General features: G+C 40.7%; 2 protein-coding genes across 2 annotated transcripts; one reads left to right on the top strand and one right to left on the bottom strand.

The window, feature by feature from the left end:
• The first annotated feature begins 1,403 nt into the window (after positions 1–1,403).
• tonsl (tonsoku-like, DNA repair protein) lies at positions 1,404–15,120 on the top strand. Its single transcript, XM_031279100.2, has 28 exons — positions 1,404–1,754; positions 1,849–1,944; positions 2,554–2,696; positions 2,847–3,030; positions 3,149–3,278; positions 3,436–3,607; positions 3,736–3,850; positions 3,966–4,117; positions 4,244–4,396; positions 4,717–4,842; positions 5,654–5,849; positions 5,953–6,008; positions 6,118–6,207; positions 6,859–6,931; positions 7,017–7,180; positions 8,464–8,587; positions 8,686–8,927; positions 9,468–9,951; positions 10,039–10,241; positions 10,788–10,894; positions 10,987–11,143; positions 11,243–11,321; positions 11,406–11,713; positions 12,500–12,671; positions 12,965–13,140; positions 13,284–13,357; positions 13,557–13,690; positions 14,522–15,120. Exons 1-28 carry the CDS (start codon positions 1,730–1,732, stop codon positions 14,719–14,721), a joined length of 4,335 nt encoding a protein of 1,444 aa, XP_031134960.1. The 5' UTR covers positions 1,404–1,729; the 3' UTR covers positions 14,722–15,120.
• A 959-nt stretch (positions 15,121–16,079) lies between these two features.
• On the bottom strand, positions 16,080–18,295 carry nkl.4 (NK-lysin tandem duplicate 4). The gene is made up of 5 exons (XM_035994965.1): positions 18,159–18,295; positions 17,991–18,076; positions 17,428–17,505; positions 17,172–17,326; positions 16,080–16,366 (listed from the first exon to the last, which is right to left on the bottom strand). Exons 1-5 carry the CDS (start codon positions 18,205–18,207, stop codon positions 16,291–16,293), a joined length of 444 nt encoding a protein of 147 aa, XP_035850858.1. The 5' UTR covers positions 18,208–18,295; the 3' UTR covers positions 16,080–16,290.
• Between the last annotated feature and the right edge of the window lie 560 nt (positions 18,296–18,855).

Below are 18,855 nucleotides of genomic sequence, written 5' to 3'. Positions count from 1 at the left end.
ACACAATGACTTCTGCAGAAAATATTATTTAATGCTAAATAATATTTACTTATTATTAGCATTTACATTATTTAAAGCAACACTAGAGAACTTTTCCTGCTTTGGTCCCCCTACAGGCTGGAAGCGGAATTGTCCATTACATTACATTATGCAAGTTTGCCAGATCGGGTAGCGGATCTGTAGTTTGAATGAGACATAATGAGACATTACGACAGCAGTAATGGACAATTCCGCTTCCAACCTGTAGGGGCACCGACGCGGGAAAAGTGCTTTAGTGTTGCTTTAATGGTAAGTAACATTTTCTGCAGAAGACAGTATGCAGATGTTTCAGTTTGTCTTATAGCATGTGTGCAAGACATTTCATAGAAGAAGAAGTGGAGCGCATATCTTTACATAAACAAACATTTTTGATAGGGATCTCTTAAATTTGGTTATTTAACAATTGTGACTAAGATATAGGCTATTGTACAGTGAGTGGGACATTTAAAAAAAATAAACTTGCCAGCGCTCCCTGGAGCCTGTTTCTGCTTGGAACATATCTTCTGTACTACATTAAAGCCCACATATAAACAAATTCCAATATATCTGGGATAAGCTCAAATAAGCCAACTATAATGGCCATGGATATATATTGATCAATTTCTTCGATGTCTAATAATTATGAGATATTACAGTATCTGACTTCCTATTCTGTTATTATTATGAGGTATTGTAATTTTTTTTTCTACCATTTCAAATTATTTTAGATTTTTTTTCCCTGGCAGGATGGGCTCCCAACCTATTACCTTTAAATTTCTTTAAAACAAAACAAAAATCATTATCTCCCTTGCTACAGCAACGTGCCAATGTGACATCGGGTTTAGATCTGAACATTTCCATCAAAAGTAGATTTGACTCTATGCTCTTACCTCATCTACCTTTTTGACCTGATTGACTTGAGTTGGCCCACATACAGTAGAGTCAGACCAGCAGCTTTTCATCAACATGCGCTCTTGTGCTGTTTGTTACTTCTGGATCCTTACTTTGACATACTCCTATGTACTATAGGATTTGAGTGCATATACTACAACTAGTTTTAACAAAAAGGCATGAGTTTCACCTGAGCTAACCCTTCACTAATGTTTCTATGTAGAACTACGTCACGCTCTGGCGTTACCCAATAAACGGTAGACATTTTAAAAGTTAATATGTTGCCCTGAGTTTAGTCTGTCAGAAAGACAGGTACAGTCTGTTCTCATGCTGTACATTGTCCACAAAAACGCCAACAAATCACATACGTTATGCTTAAGTGCTAAACTCTAGCAGATGGTCAGGGTTGAATACACGACCTTTTAATCCCAGTGAGCGAGGCGGGATCTGCGCCTGACAGGCTAACATCAGGGTAATATACGCTTCATTACTGATGCACTGAAGTCATTGGCTCGCGCAGTACTGGCGGGGCAATGTAAAGTTTACTGATAGCTAAAGCGAAAAGATGTTTACTGAAATCATTACTATGTAGCGCTATTTGATGAGACATTGAACACGATCGGTTACGTAAATGACAGCGAGGACATCAATGGACCAGAAAAGACTATCAGTGAAAACGACGTGAAAATTATTGATTTGTTCATTTATGATTTGGCAATTACCGCTAAGCTAAAGTGAAGCGCGCTGCGTTGTTATTTACTCCCAGCTGTACGTTAGTTAGCTAGCTAACATAGCTGTTGTCCATCAGTGCTAAATCAAGATGAGCTCTTCACGGGAGATAAAACGTAAGTTTCACGTTCACTTGCTTTCTGATTTGTTTTAATTGTTTACACTGGTAAAGGATGATGTGTAAAAACGTAATGTTTGATTACTCTGCAGAGCTGCAGAAAGCAAAGAGCAAAGCGCAGACCAGCAACAACTTAAGAGAGGAAGCAAACATCTGCAATCAGCTAGGAGAGCTGCTGTCCAGAAATGGTAAGTGGTTAATATGGGGACCATCGGGGGGGAAAGCATTAACGTAGTCCAACTGCACTAACTTATATCTTGTAGCTGGTCACACTATTGAAACTACTGTCGAATATGTCATTAATAGGATAGGGATAATGACGTGGCATATACAGACGTACATAAGGACACATATTTTAGAAGTTTTTAAACAATAGATAGTAGTGATCATCCAGATTACACAGAGTAACTCATCATTTTGTGAAATATAAAGATGTGATTTCAATAGACGTGACTTGCAAACTCAGCCTGTGTGCATTTACAAACTATACATTGATTTAGTCGCAATGACTTCACATAATAAGGACCATGCTGGTGAGTTTTAAGTAGTTTTCAATCAGCAACTTTGAGCCTCTGCATACATTTGAAGGTTCACAGTCCTACACACCGCTGTCTTCCTGTTCTGCTGCTGCCTCCTTATTGATTCAACCCTCAGTTTGGAGTTACTAGTTGTCCTGTCTCTGCACTTATCACAAAACCCATCTAATTGTTTCCAGTAATGTAAAGTGTGGTTTCTGGATTACTGAATATTCTAAATCTACTCATCCATCCTCCTTCCTATTTTTGTGTGTATCTCAGGTGATTATGAGGCCGCCATTACAGAACACCAGCAGGAGTTGTCTCTCTCTGAGGTTTTAAACGATGTGATTGGACGAGCTGTGGCCCATCGTAAGATAGGCGAGTGCTACGCAGAGATGGGAAACATTGAGGCTGCGTTGAAAGTAAGTAAATTGGTCTGCTTTTAAAAATGGCTGCATTGCAAGCTTTTGTGGCCATTAAACCAATTCTTTAACATCTTTACATCAAGACTATGATGATACAAATGTAGGGGAGAAAAATGGAAGGGTTTTAATGTATTTTTTCTTCTTCAGCACCAGCGATGTCACCTGGACCTGGCTTGTTCTGTCAGAGATCATGCTGAGGAGCAAAGGGCGCTGGCCACTATTGGTCGAACCTACCTCTTCCGTTATGAATCAGACCAATCGAGGAACAGTTTGGAGCAAGCAGAGGACGCCTTCAGGAAGAGCCTGGCCATTGTGGATGACCGTCTAGAAGGTCTGCTATGTGCTTGTTTGCATCCTCAAGAATTTTATGGAGCATATTTAATTATCTAGTGCCTGTGCTTTTTGTATTATTTGTTTGTCCTTACATTTTACATTGTTCCTACCTCCAGGGACTGTGCCAGGGCGAGAGATTAGTGAGATGAAAGCCCGTCTCTTCCTCAATCTTGGTCTGGTCTGTGATCACCTGGGGGAGCCCAAACGTTGCAGCGAGTTTATCCGACGAAGTGTCTTCATTGCAGAGTGAGAGCATCCTAAATGATACTTTATTATAATGTAAAAAGTTAGGAAGACTTACTGTTCACTGACCGTGTAAAAATAGGGACTTACAGTAAGTGTCTATAAAAAGATTATCATAAAGTATTGTTAATTGTGAATTCTCCATTCTCATCCTGTAAAGAAAGAGTCAGCTGCCGGAGGATCTCTACCGTGCAAACTTTAACCTGGGCAACATCTACTTCCGTCACGGTCAACTGTCTAATGCCGTGCGCTGCCTTGAACAGGCCAAAGAGTGTGCGAGGAAGAACAAAGACAAGTTCAGTGAGAGCGAGTGCTTTCACTGCATTGGCAAGGTAGGAACTCATTTTAGAGAAAGCCATAGCAAAAAAAAAGTCCAGTTGCATTCAACCAACTGACCCATTTTTGGTTATTGTGGCTGTACATTTTGTAAGTAGTGCATCTCCATGACATTTATCCACAGGTGCAGCTGTGTCTGGGTGATTTCGTAGCAGCTAGACGATCTCTGAAGAAAGCCGTTTTACTGGGTTCCCAGCAGCCACTGGACAGGCAGGCGGTGAAGAAAGTTTTCAAATATGGTGAAAGAGCAAGTTTGTTTTATCCACTCAGTATTGTTGCTTATTTGTATATAGTTAAAATATTTTTTTCACCAAGATAGCTGAGCTGTTGGTGTGATTTGTTTGAATTACATAGCGGACCAGGGCTGTAAATTGGAGGAAGAGTTGGGGGAAGATCAGGGCAAAAGACTCAGCTCCCATCAGGCCGTGGGGCTGGCAGAGCAGCTAGGGGACCTTTACTGTAAGGTTGGCTGCTACAGCAAAGCTCTGGATGCATATATAGCTCAGGTAAATATATTTTTTTTTTATGTTTACTGTAGCACCCAATATTTACTGACTTTTTGCTCCTCTCCAATCTGAGTGTATCACATAAAAGAATGAATTGTTTTAAGCTCTGTTGTCTATGTGGTGCAGCTAAAGGGAGCTGAGGCGTTGGGAAAGCCTGCCAGGGAGCTGGCTGTCATCCACGTGTCCCTGGCTGCGACCTACACAGACCTGAGACAGCACAGCAAGGCAGTGGAGCACTACAGACAGGAGCTGGCTTTACGACAGGGCAGCTCAACTGAGGTATACATGCACTACATGGATCTTCACCCAGCATTATCTTTCTTTTCTTTTTTTTTTTTTTTTTTTTGAAAAAGATGATCATAGTGCTGTTATTTGGGTTTTATTATAGGTAAATCATGTATATAATATACATTATAATGGTTTAAGTATATAAAAAAAAAAAAAATCACCAGCTGATCACCTGTAAGATTTTGGAAGATGAGCTTCCTAATATTTGATTGCTAGTCTTAGTTTGGATTGTCAAACTGTCCAACATAATTTACAATGTTATAGCTATACGTCTTGCATGTAATTTAATCACTTGTATGTGTCTATATCAGGAGTGTAGCACTTGGCTGAACATCGCAACAGCTCAGGAGGAGAGCGGCTGTGCCTTCGAGGATATAGACAGCAGCTACAATACAGCCTCACACTGCGCCCACAAGTCTGGGCAGAACAGACTACAGGTGAGCTGGAATGAGCAGCTAAAAGTTTGGAAAATGAATCGGATAAGAAAAAGTTGGACTTCAACTGATTTTAAAAAAGGATGATCATTTTCACGCATATTAAGCCCCAGACACACCAACCCAACGGCTGACCGTCGGCAGAAGAGGCAGTCGGACTGATCAGTCAGCTCCCCGTGGTCCAAAAAGTGCCTTGGAACACACCAAAGCGACGCCGTTTTGAGCGTACGTTCTGCGCGAGACATAATACAAAAAATGAAAACCGGAAATGACAACGCGTCACGTGGGTCTGGCTTCTCCAGCCGATAGTAATGGCGGCTTGTTCGAAGTACGATCTCATATTAAAATAGTTCACTGAAACGTGTTTCTGAAAACATTTTAAGCGAGAAATAGGCCATACAGTTGCTGAATCTGTCTTCATTTCAGATGGACAAAGGTCAGTTTAAAAGATTTTCGTCAGATTATGAGAGCCGTTCGTCACGCTTATCCCGCTCGTCATTTCCGGGTTAGCACTCCACCAATCAGATTGGTGGAGTGAGTCTGACTGCCCGCCCTCCGACCCAGCAAGTCAGGTCGGCCAAAATGAAGGCCAACGGCTCCTCCGACGGATGACAGCACGGAACACACCGAACAGACTCGAGTCACTGACCTCGCCAGACTGTCCGACGGTCGATTATCGGGTTGGTGTGTCAGTGCCATTACCCTCTTTATAGAGCTGCAAATCCATATACTATGTTGAAGAACAATACTTACAATACTTTGGGAAGGGTCTAAAACAGATGCAGTGTATGAACGCTCACTTTCTCTCTTACAGAAGCGCGTGTTAAGGCTTTGGCTGGCGTCCCAGAGACGACTCGGCTCGTCGAACGCTGATGACACTGAAGCGAGGCTGCACGAGCTGTGTGCTGCGCAGGGCTGGAGTCCAGATGGGAGCGACGGGGAGGAGGATGAAGAGGAGATGGACAATAGTGAACCTCTGGATGACAGTGATGTCGTTCTCTCAGACTCAGGTAGAACTGGCATTCTGCCCCCCTGACATCTCTAAACAAATGGATTTTAACATTTCCCAAAGCCATTCTGTGTTTGTCTCATGACTCTTCATGTGGTTTCTAGATGAGGATTTGGAGGGTTATGAAAAGATGGTATCAGGAAGGAGGAAGGCAGGAAGGGTGAGTCATATATTAGTTGTCACTAAGCATTCGCAATCCTCTCATCTTTGTGTTCCATGTCTTCAGTGTTTTACCGGCCACTCTTTTTGTATCCATTTTCCTGCTTTAGTGGAACAAGAGGAATGAGAAGGGCGAGACGTCTCTGCATAGAGCGTGTATAGACGGAAACCTAAAGCAGGTCCAGTATCTGGTGGAAAAGGTGAGGAAAAACAAGATTTATCATTTTTGTTTTAAGACATTATGCAGTTTTTTAAAATCAGAAATGTAGCCAAAAAAGCAAAATCAAGACAAAACATGATGAAAGTCAGACAGATGAGAATAAAATCCTCAGTAAACAGTAAACTTACTGTACTATACTGAGCAGAAGTCCAATAACAAAGCTTCTTGCCTAAGCTTGTTAAGTATTTACTTCACAAAAACACATCATTTCACTTAATTTCAAGAGGAGACTTTCTCTGCTTAAATCATTCATAAGAAGTAGGGCTGTGCTCGATTGAAGAAATTCTTAGTCGACTAACACTCATTGTATCGACTAATCGATTAGTTGATTTAATCAACAGATCTGTAAATCTGAGTTTCTCCGCAAAGAGTCATGCAAAAGCACCACTTTAATTCTTGTGTTTACCAGAGATGTGCTCGTACGTTTCTTGGAAATAAGTAATTCAGCATGAAAAAAGCATAAAACATGACTAATCGACTAAAGAAATCTTAGTTGACTAAGAACAAAACGACCGATTAGTCGACTAAGACGGGGCAGCCCTAATAAGAAGTGATGTTAATAAAGATGAAAGTGTAAAAACCAACCTGGATTGTATGGCCGTTAACGATGTTCTGCTTGTCTGTATGTCAGGGTCACCCGGTGAACCCCAGAGACTATTGTGGCTGGACTCCTCTTCATGAGGCCTGCAACCACGGTCACTATGGTAACTCATTTTATATTAACTGTATTTACCCAAAATTGTATTTGTAAAAAATAAAAAACTTTTCCATCCTCTTTCTATCGTGCAGACGTTGTAGCAGTGCTGCTGGAGCGCGGCGCTAACGTTAATGATCCTGGTGGTCCCTTATGCGAAGGAGTGACGCCTCTCCACGATGCCCTCACCTGTGGCAATTTAAAAGTTGCAAGACTCTTGGTGGAACGGGGGGCTTCTGTCACCCAACGCAACTCCAAGGTGTGTGTGTGGCATTTTAACCCCTGGTAAATTACAGGAGATGCTTCTGTAATAGAAAATGATATGCTGCAGGAAGACCGTTTGGTCCTTAGTTAGTATTATTTACCATTTATTCTGTCTATCACAGAAAGATGCAAACTGCTTAAATCTATGTTTCTGAATGTGAATTGGGCTACTTTTACAGTAACAGAGGTTTCAGAGACTGTGTTAAATACATGGAGCAAAACAAATAAGTTACACCATGTGCTGAGCTGATGAAATTCAGAAACACAGCTCGATGCATAAAAAGAGACACTTTTGTGGCTCATTTAGTAAAAAAAAAAAAAACTTTAGGTGGTAAATATTCATGTCTTATGTAATGAATAGAATTATTATGTCTTAAGTTCAAGTATAGTGAAACCATTTCTTCCATCTTCCATCTAATCCCCTCTTAGCGTAAATGTCATTTGCTCCATGTTTTATTTTTCCCTATTTCTTTCCAGTCATGGAGGCATAGACGTGATTCCTGTAACCATCATTTTCTTTTTAGTTATAAGTTTCAGTAGCCTGGTTGACACCAGACCCTTCTCAGTTGTAACTGAGAGTGGGTCTGGGAAAGGTTCATTGACAGTTCATTTCCAAAGGGGCGTCACCAATGGACGGCGCTCAAATGCCTCTGGGCGCATTGGATAGTCCAACCAATCAGACCAACGATCCGGGTGACGCTGCGCTTCGGTAGCCGTCATGTTGAATGTAAACAAAAAGCTGCTCGCCGTCGCTGAGCTATCGTCGTCGCGTAAAGCCCGCCTCAACGGTTGTGATTGGTGTAAAGCCCGCCTCAGCGGTTGTGATTGGTGCCTCGATTTCGGGGACATTGGAAATGGGTTTGAATGGGCTCTTCACCAGACTGACTTGCAGAGCAAATCTCAAATTTGCCGGAAGTTCGTCAGGGTTTACCCAGGCTAAAGTTTCAGAGCAGAAATCCTTAAAATGTTGAGTAAATAAATATCATCCTTACACAACATTTCTGTTGGTATTTTTACCAAGTAATACAAATTCCACATAAAATAATAAGAGGCTTTCTGATAATTCAGTTTCTGTAAATTATTCTTTTCCTAACTTGGACCAGTTTTCCGAAAAATAGCAGGTGATTGTATCTCTTCTTATTACTTAGATAGGGGTGAAAACTAACAGACATATTCTCTCCAAAAGGGGTTAAAATCACTGCCTGGTAATATTTATTTCACCCCACATCCCCTAGAAAAATGTGTGCATCTGTCTCATGCTTTACCATCCTCTGTCAGGGTGACACCGCCATGGACACCCTGCGTCAGTGGCAGAGGACGTACAGCAGAGAGTTAGACCAGGACACCAAGCAGGAGTGCATCGCTACAGAGAGACTGCTGAGGAAGGCGCTTGCAGGGGGAGGTGAGCTCCTTACATCATCACAACCGTTTAGCCTTGGTTTGCCTTTTAAATATCCTTTCACTCTCTTTTTTTCCCCCACTTATCTCTGTCTAACACAGTTCCTGCTGCTCCGGCCCCAGCCAAGCCTTTCGATGCCCTGCAGGACAGCCAGCTGTTTGATGCTGAAAACTCAGAGCCGCTTTCGTCCTCTGGAGGGGGCTGTTCCTCCAGCCAAGGCTGGCCTTGGACCAACAGGAACTCAGAGGTGAAGGCAGTACCTGCCAGCCCCAAACGGTGGAAGAGCAACGGCTCAACACAGCGACACAGAGCCCGAGGAACACAGGCTGCTGTTCTCTATGGGGTAAAGTCTGCCAATTGCTTATTGATATGTAGATAAATCTACTAAATACTATAATGTTTTTGTATCTGATTATGACCTTTTAAACACCTATAAACTAAAAGTTGCGACAGTGGATTGTGCTGCAAGAGGCTGTTTAATCCTGTAGCAAACACTGTCGCTACTGCTAGCTACAGTAGCTGTTTTAATTAATTCATTCATAATTTTTAATTGGTTAATCCATCCATAAATTCTTAATGCTGCTTATACGAGTCCAGGTCTTGTTAATAATTATGAAATATAATAATTTACTTCTGGGATGTACTGCAAATAATGTGATATAATACAAATCCTTGTAGGCCATATCATACTACTGGTTTTCCATCATACTTTCATACTTTGGCTGGTGAAACAAGTATTCAATTGCATTCTATATGATATTAAAAGGGCCTTCAAAAGTCTTGATTTTAACTTGGTTGCCCCTAGGGAAACCCCGCCTCTGAAACTTAATTCTTTACATCTACAATTGCAGTATGTCATTTGTATGTATAATGTATTCCATAGAATAACGGCAGCTCCTCAGACGACAGCGACTCTGACAGCCCGGTTAGTCCTCTCCGTTCCGTCCGCCCTCGACACAGCTTTCCAGCAGCCCAGAGTCAAAAGGAAGTCCCCGCAATTAAGGAAGCCAACCCAATTCCCAACTCGGGTAGAGAAAGTGTCAGGGAGGCTCCCGCGCCATCTGTCTTTGTACGAGAGGAGTACCACAGTGCCATTCGAGGCTTAGGCAGCGCCAAAACTCTTCTCCAGGGTCTGTCACAGCCTCAATTCTCCAGCACACCAGCTGTTTCTACCAACAACAAATCAGCCCTGGTTCCTGAGGATGAGTATCTGGCTGATGAGTGGCTGGAGGATGATTTGGGGGAAAACCAGCCGAAGAAGAAGAGGAGGCTTCGAGTAGAACAGAATGGGATGAGAGGGGAGGACACTGCCTTGTCTTCAGCAGCAAGGAGTCAAAACAGGCACTCATACTCTGAAACCTGCAGAGGTAATGATTTGACTTTTTTCTTTAATTCTATTTTACTCCACAAGTCTTTGCTTATTTGACCTTCTTGATGCTTCTCTTCTCTTTCAGGTTCTGCAGTTCCTTCCTGCTCCAGCAGGAGTCTCTCTCTGAAGAAGAACAGCACTCTGAAGCCTCACCAGGTCAAAATGACTCAGATGCCAGGGATGGTCCGGTTGGGCAGACGAGAGGTCAACAGGTCACACAGCCCCACAGTTACAGATGATGACGACATGAGACCTGAGACGCCACCACCCCCACAAATACACATACAGGTGTGAAAAAAATGTCTGTATCCTGCTTTTTATTCTGATGAGTTACAGATGAAGTCAAATCTAGAGAAATGCACCGTATTATTTGCCAAAGGTAATGTACCTATGAAAGGACTCATTTCAAGTTCAGAAAGAGATTTCACATTACTTATTTAGGACAACGGTGACAGCAGCTAGACAATTATTAATGTCTCAGCATCACTAGGGGCCATAAGTGGAACATCATTTGTCAGGAATCTTCAGGAGTCTTTTTTTCTTAATTAACTTTAGGCAGTGATGAATATGCTGGTAAATGAGAGAGAGAGAGACATACAATCAAGAAGATGGTGCCATTTTAAGACACTGCTGCAGCTTTAATATCTTCAGCTGTACCTTGAATATAAATTGAGTTTGTGTATTTGCATCATAACTTTGCATGAGTCGCGTTGCACAGTTTCAGCATTTGCAGATCTGAGTCTTGATCTAATTTCAGGATTTGGTGGAGTTCCCCTTTTAAAGAAACAAATCTGTTTTGCTCATATGTATTTTTTATTTCTCAATTTATTCCAGGCTCCAGCTCAAACCTTCGCTGCTTCCATGCCTACATTACAGCCTCCACCAATCAGAATGAGGGTCAGAGTTCAGGAAGATATTTTCCTCATCCCAGTTCCGCAAAGGTTGGCGTATATATGGAACTATTTTTTATATGAATGAATGACACCAGTGATTTTGTAGTTTTTATACATATCCTCATTCCACTGTGTTCCAGTGAGGCAGACTCCTGCACTGTGTCGTGGCTGTGTGAGCAGGCCGCTCAGCGTTACTACCAGAAATGTGGCCTCCTGCCTCGCCTCTCACTGCAGAAGGAAGGTGCTCTGCTTTCGCCCCAGGACCTGCTGCTGGCTGTCCTGCACACCAATGAAGAGGTGAGGCCAGTTTGAGGACAGGCATTGAGAAAAGTGCCTTTTTAAGGTTACTTTGACTTATTTTCACCAGGACAGAATTAAGATGTTGTGTTGTTGCAGGTTCTGGCTGAAGTTTGCTCCTGGGATCTTCCTCCTCTCCCCGAGCGCTACAAGAAGGCCTGCAACAGCCTGGCAGTGGGTGAGCCACACGCACAAATGCACACAAAAACAGAAATGCACATTTTGATAACCCATCATTGAGCATGTCTTTGTCTCCCTGCAGATGAGAACAAGCGTGTCACCCGGCTGTGTGAGGTGCAGGATGGGAGCTCCTCTGTGTCTGTGTGCGGCCTCAGCTTGGCTCCCTCCTCCCTCAACCCGCTCCTGCGTGCCTTAAAACTGCAGGCCAGCCTCACCGAGCTACGTATTTCCGGCAACCGTCTCCACGACAACCTTCTCCCCGAGCTGGTTGCCACAACAATCACCATGCCTCGGCTTCGGCTGCTGGACATTTCTGCCAATGGCATTACAGGGGAAGGGCTGGAGAAGGCAGTAAATGCCTTAAAGGGACTGAGTCATCCTGCGTTTCCGGTAAACAGCCTAGCTGGACGAGTCAGCTTTCATTTCAACTGCTGTCATCAGTGTTGCCTTTTAAAGATAATTTGGTCCCATAACTTCACTGTTTGGATCCACATAGTGTTGAAAATTTAAATTGTAGTTAGTCTAAATTAGATACATTAATACTATAGTAACTTTGAAGTGTACACTCACCCTTAATCACAATAAATCATATTTTCAATTTTTTTTTTTTACTCTTAGCTGGTCAGACCGCTGCAGCGATTTTGCCACCACCAAAGCACTGTATTCACTGAGATCTATGGATTATAGAAAATAATGGAAAGACATGCAGTACTGCTGTTGAGTCCAGTACCACAAACAAACTGCTATGCTGCTTTATTTTACGTGCGTTGGGGGGGCAGGATTCTTATTTACAAATTTACATTTCAGGGTGAGTGAGAAAATGTTTTTGGTTCTTGCTATTTGGTTGAACTGACTTAGGTGTCTACTAGTGGTGCCAATGATCTTGCTGTGATGGCACGTTGAACTTCGGTTTTGATGACTAATTGCTAAAGAAAAGGCTGTTTTGAAGAATGAATGCAGTTGTGCAATGCAGTGTGTAAAAGTCTATTCACACTTGCTTAGAGACAGAAGTCATATCCCTCCTTGGTTTGAAGTGTCACAAACAGTGTGTAAACAACACAATGCACATTCATTTTTCCATCTGAGAGTGACAGGCCATCAGTTTAATATAAATTCAATTTAGTCGAGAATTCTTTCTCATGCACATTTCTGTTTGTGCTTGTTTTCCTCTCGCAGTGCCTGGAGGAGCTTGACCTCAGTATGAACCAGCTGGGTGATGGTGTATCCGAGGCCCTGTCCTGTCTGCTGTCCTGCTGCCCTCTGTTAGCCAAGCTGTCTCTGCAGGCCTGTGGCTTCACTGCTCGCTTCCTACAGCAGCATCGACTGCTACTAGCCAACGCTCTGACAGGTAGCTCTCTAACAGGCAGAGTCAGTGTGCTTCATGGATGTTTTGATATTAGGTTAGTTAATGGGATAGAGACAGTTGTGTTTACCATGATAGGTTTTAGATTAGAGCTTGTAGTGAGTGATGAGCAGAATCAATAAAGCTCTGAACTCGAGTGTCCTCTGTTAATCAAATCCTTGCAAGCCAATATTTTGTATCATGATCCAACATAGAATCTATTTCAGCTTGAAAAAAAGATTATTGGGGGTTTTAAAAATGAGCGTATAGATTACTAAAATAATACCCTTATCTTTCAGGAACTGGCCACCTGAAATCAGTGTGTCTATCCCACAATGCACTGGGTTCCACTGGTTTTGAGCTGGTGTTGAAGACTCTGCCTCTCCACAGTCTTACACACCTGGACCTGTCTGCCATCCGCAGGGGTCCGGCTGATTACCCAGCGCTGGAACACCTCACCAAAATCCTGTCACAAGTACACGCACATAAATCATGTTCTGTACTCTGCAAACAAACAATTTAATATACAAATATCATGCTTGTGTGGATTGATTGAGAGCATTAAGTATAACTGTACCTACAGTACAAGCAAAGCAAAGAATTTGTTTTTCCTCGTAGGACGAGTGTTCACTGACCCACCTGAGTCTGGCAGCAAACGGGTTGATAGACAGCAGTGTAGCCACCTTGGCTAGGTGAGCGTGTGCATGTGCTTGTGCTTGTGTGTGTGTGCCACTGCATTCTTTTGTGAGAACATGCATAATTTCAATGATAATCACCAAATCATAAATATGATGAAATTATGTCTTGGAAGCATGCTGCCAAAGGTCTGTGAACATCTGTTCAGAATTATCATTATATTTCTCTATTGAACTTTTTGGTTTCTCCTTCCAGGTGCCTGCCTTCATGTCCGACTCTGGTGAGTCTGAACCTATCAGGTAATCCGTCTGTTACCTCAGCAGGACTTCACAACATCCTGAGCTCTCTCAGAGAGGCTTGTCGACCTTTGACCCTTCTAAACCTTCAGGGTACGTACGTGTGCATGTGTATGGGTCATAAAGTTACAGGTAGCCTGTGTGTGTGTGTGTGTGTGTGTGTGTGTAAGGTGCACATTCACCGTTTCTTATCCTCCTTGAGGCCTAATAAACGGGCTGAAAGCAGTTTCTTACTCATAAAACATATATTGTATTTGGTTATAGAGCCAATTTATTAACGTAATAAGTATTTAAAACCTACATTGTTTACATTCGTTTGCTTGCTTTGCCTTTAGAGGCATATTACCATTATAAATGTGAATACTATGTTAAGTATAACTTGCTAGTAAGATTTGCTACATTGGCACATTGTGGTATCTAGCATTGCCACCACATATTTAAACTAGAAGTTACTATTGTGGATTGAATGAAGTGGAAAACTAAATTAATTTTATTTTCTACTGTCCTTTTTATATGTCCTGATTTGTGACATTGTCTAAAAACGTTTGTGTTCCAGATTTTGCCCTTTCTGAATACATTTAGAAAGCATGGAATAGGAGGAGGAAAATAACTAATGACCTGAATCAATATACAGTGTTTTAACTGATATGAACTACATTTTAGATTTTGTTCTGTTTTGGTTAAAGTTAGTTTGACTTTGTATATTATAGTTATACCATCTATGCTTAAAGGTGCAGTATGTAATACTGACAGCTAGTCTTTAAAATAGTTACTGCAGTACAAATTCAAAATACTGGATATTTGGATTTATTACAGTAAATATATTACAAATTGGACCTTTTAATATGAATAATATTATTATTAATAAAATAATCCCTAATACAAGGGTGAGCCAAAATAAGCTTCTTGTTGTTTCCCCCACAGGTTGTGAGGTGACTGGTCCGTGGGACAGTGCAGGTCTGGATGGTTTGTCAGAGCTGGTCAAGGATCTCCGTCTTTGCTCTCAGGGACTCAACAAACTGGACAGGCAGACCTTAAAGCAGAGCTGGGACAGCAGTCCATCACATGGACACTTCATTGACCGCCACAGCAAGTGCCTGCTCTCTGCTGCAGCCTCCTCATGAAGAGGTGGGAAATAAAATGTACTTCAGTGACGATGGCAGATCTGTTATCACTGAGACTGAATTTTGAGTCATGTGAAATCATAAACACAGAACGTTTTTTTAATAAGGGTGCTATCCTTTTAAGGTTTAGTAAGCAGTGATCCCTTGAGGCTGCACACTTAAATCTTCAAAAGGAGCAAACTGCACTAACAGAACCACCAGTGACATGGCATCCTCGGACATACTGTGTAAATGGCTTATATGTTTCATGTATTTTGTATGCCGTATTTATGTGTATCTGTGAAAGTCTTAAGTTTGTTATGTGTAGCAGTGTGTTTGTGTCATGATGCATCCACTGAATTACTGTATGATCTGATATGTAAAAATAATTAAAGTGACTCATGATGTGTTTGTCTTTCAGTGGCCTATTTTTTATTTTTTTTTATCTCTATGAAGAGATTCTTCCTGGTTCATATAAATCCTCCTGAACAACTAACATTTTACTCTTTTGTTTGACAATATCGAACACAACTAATAATGGTAGTTGATGAAAAGTCAGGAGATCACCGAGATTCGTCTCTTGGGAACATGAATGTCTACAGAATCCCATAACAATCATGTTTTTTTTTTGGTTTGCATGTGCTTGTCACCTGCTTTATGGCCGTCTCATGTATGTCAATATGTTAAAAGGATTTTTTTGTTTTTAAGGTTTGTAAGGAAGTTTCAAAGCCAAGTGTCAATTTTATTGAACCATAGAAGTGTGCAAGTTAGTCACCAAAGTTGGAGTTATGAGACTTTAACTGGTTAACGGGAAACTATGCCCATTTTCAAAATGAATTTGTTATCACATATGTCAGTTTTAGGCCAACTTTATTTTTATAAATTAAGCTAAAGCATGTTGGCAGTATGCAACTTGTGTTATAGTGGAATGTTGATAAATCCAAAAGCTATGCAGTATTCTGTTGGCACGTGCCTCAGCTTGCTAACGTAAAGCTAACTTAGCTAATAGCTTGTCCTCTCTGGTAGAGATAGATTGATAAAATAATCATTTGACATTATAAAAAAAAATCTAATGTTTTTTAGCTACAGGCATTTTGTCATTTGTGGTGTCGATTGGTTTCCCCTTCGGTGGGCATGGCTTTCAGAGTAAAAGCAGAATAAAGCTCATTTGGGAATAAAACAAGAAAAATATTCTGTGGGTCCACAAAATCAGTCTATGGTGCAGCTCCAGACTTTATACTTGGTTGAGACTTCTCTGGTTTCTGGCTTTGACAGAGAGTAGCTCATGTTCACAAATACTGATTGATTCCCCTTTAAGGGTTGCAGATGCAATACTAAACTGACACTGTGTCTCATCTGACTAAATAATATTCATACAATTTGAAATGCAAACATTTATTGATATAATCTGTGCACAGATAAATAGCATTACAGGCATTGCAAAATATATCAAGATACAAGGAAAACTGCAACACAAAGTAAAGACAAAAAGAAAGCTGAAAGAGATTCTTGATTGATTTTTGAAACAATTGTGGTTTATGTTTTTCTTACGAATTAAGTGCACCTTAATTATTGTACATGCATACGATATCAGGGATATTCATTAATTGCAATTGATGACTCCTCGTCCTTTTGATAGAAGTACAGGTCAAACAACTCCTTTGACCTGAAGAGAGTACATAAGAAAACCAGGCAAAGATCAAAATAATTCTCAAATGTAATGGAGAATCAGTGGTGGAAGTTGTATTCAATCATTTACTTACTAAAAGTTGCATACCACACTGAAAATACTCCATTGCAAGTCAAAGTCCTGCATTCAAAATGTTACTTACCAATATAATGTATGTAAAGTATTAAACATTCTAATTTGTTTATGTCATTGTTATTAGGGGTGCACCGATCCGATATTAAGATCGTATATAGGTCCCGATATTGACAAAATAGCTGGATTGTGGATCGGAAAAATTAACAGATCCACGGGCCGTAGTCACTTCCACATGGTGGAAGGAAGGTATAAGGTGGAATGTATACAGTGTATTATTAATTCAACAACAGTATCGGAATGGTATCAGGTATCGACAGATACACAAAGCCCAGGCATCAGTATCCGTATTGGGACTGAAAAAGTCGGATCGGTGCATCCTTAATTGTTATAAATGTTAATATGTAAGTGGTTTATTGTTGTAGTTGGTCAAGGTGAAACCTAACTACCTCATACTGTGTTGTGTTGTGTTGTGTTGTGTAGTTTAATCTATAACAGTGTCGTGTAATAAACTGCTCATATGTCTAGCTGTCAGATAAATGTAGAGGAGTAAAAAGTACAATATTTTCCTCTGAAATGTGGTTGAGTAGAAGTATAAAGTAGCATACATTGGAAAATACTCAAGTGATTGTAATAATATCTGAATAATGAAATGAACTATTTGGTTATATTGTTAGTTGGATGATATAATGGTGGGCTGGTAACTCACTTGCAGGCTCCAGTATTGACACAGATCGTTTTCACATCATCAGTGGTCGTGAGCTCCTCAATTAGTTCTGGTAGGTGTGTCTTCACAAACTTGTGGCACAGAGATTTTAAGAGGCCAATTTGGTTGCAGATGGAATTTAACTTTGAAGTCAGTTTCTGTAAGAGTAGAAATTATCATTATTGCTCATAACACAATGCACCACCAACTAGATCATACTGCTCACTCAGATGTCAGTCATTAAGACATTTTCTTTCACCTCCACAGTGGCGTTACGTCCAGCTAGTTTCTTCACCTTCTTTAAAGCCCAGTTGCACGCCCAGCACACACCTGGAAGCTGCAGATAAAAGTGGCACATATTTTTAATACTTAGCAAAGGGATGACTTCTGAAAATAATACTTAATGTCATGGGAAAATGTTAAATAAACAGTAACTAAACAACTAATAAATGGTTTTATTAGGAACACATTATTTGTAAGCGCATATTGGGACATTTTTAGTGTGTATTAATGTATTTGTCAAAATTTGAAGTAGGCTAATACTATATGAGCCACAAGCCATTTTCTGCAGAACGAATACTTTAACGTTTGAAACTTTAAGTAAATTCTGTTTCTGTATTTACTTGTTGCAGGGGTACTTTTACTTAAGCTAAAGATCTAAGCACTACTGCCACCACTGATCATGAGCCTGAGTTTATTCAGGTTGGGTTTAGGCTGGAATCAGAAATAAAGTCAGGGTTAAAGGTTTGATTGGTTAGGGTTAGGTCAAGCCCAAAGTCAAGTTTAGTGTTGAATGCTGGACCATCAACGTGTTTACGTTACCTTGCCGGCCTTCACAGAAATGTCCACTTCCATCTGCTCCTGGTCATCAATGTTGACCTCGAAGCTTCCACCGTGGACTGTCCAGACTGCGAAGAGACAAAAACAAAAAAATGTTAAACAACAGCTTCCATGATAAAGACAGTGTTATACAATCAAAAAACAGCACACCTGAACATGTTATCAGAATGCACACAAGCAGGACTGAAGATGTTTCCATTGCTGGCGGTGATCTCTGAGTGTGTGTGTGTGTGTCTGGTGATAACACACCTTTTATACACAGCAGAGGGGAGGGGCTTCACAACAACCAGTGTTGGGCAAGTTACTTTTAAAAAGTAATTAGTTACAGTTACTAGTTACTTCTTCCAAAAAGTAACTAAATTAGTTATTCAGTTACAAATTACCCTCTTTAATGGAACTTAAAATACATGTGCATGTTCAATTATTTATGATAAATCTGAATATTATAATGAAATGGACACTTAATACAATACATTATTAACAGAAACAATGTACACAAATCTAAACTATTTTAATGTTGCTGTGGGACAAAGTGAGACCATGAAATGCCATGTATGTAGATATTTTGTTTATATAGTGGATCAATACAAATAACACAACACCTCAACAGGCCACAACTGGGCAAAATTAAATTATGCTTGTTAAGTTAAAATAAATAACAAATATATACACTGTTTGTAGTGCAAATAACGTAAGTGGCCTGATCTTTATACTTGTGTGCTGGCAACCTCAGCCAATCGTCAGCCAATTTATCTACCAAGGAAGAACAGTAAAAAAAAAGTATTTGCCTCTTGGCTCAGACTCAGAGATCTAGTTGGTCTGATGAAAAAAAATAGCTTAAAATATA

This window comes from Sander lucioperca, chromosome 18 (assembly GCF_008315115.2).
Source record: "Sander lucioperca isolate FBNREF2018 chromosome 18, SLUC_FBN_1.2, whole genome shotgun sequence".
Taxonomy (NCBI): domain Eukaryota; kingdom Metazoa; phylum Chordata; class Actinopteri; order Perciformes; family Percidae; genus Sander; species Sander lucioperca.
Note: the sequence above shows the minus strand (reverse complement) of the source record. Positions and strands in the feature narration are given on the sequence as shown.

What these genes read in the sequence shown, in the direction of transcription:
- tonsl (XM_031279100.2), top strand. Translation starts at nt 1,730, where the DNA reads ATGAGCTCTTCACGGGAGATAAAAC. An exon ending in CCCCACAAATACACATACAG is followed by an intron (nt 10,242 to 10,787) that starts GTGTGAAAAAAA and finishes AATTTATTCCAG; the next exon opens with GCTCCAGCTCAAACCTTCGC. An exon ending in ACTAGCCAACGCTCTGACAG is followed by an intron (nt 12,672 to 12,964) that starts GTAGCTCTCTAA and finishes CTTATCTTTCAG; the next exon opens with GAACTGGCCACCTGAAATCA.
- nkl.4 (XM_035994965.1), bottom strand. Translation starts at nt 18,207, where the DNA reads ATGGAAACATCTTCAGTCCTGCTTGTGTGCATTCTGATAACATGTTCA. An exon ending in TTTCTGTGAAGGCCGGCAAG is followed by an intron (nt 17,506 to 17,990) that starts GTAACGTAAACA and finishes TTTTATCTGCAG; the next exon opens with CTTCCAGGTGTGTGCTGGGC. An exon ending in GACGTAACGCCACTGTGGAG is followed by an intron (nt 17,327 to 17,427) that starts GTGAAAGAAAAT and finishes CTACTCTTACAG; the next exon opens with AAACTGACTTCAAAGTTAAA.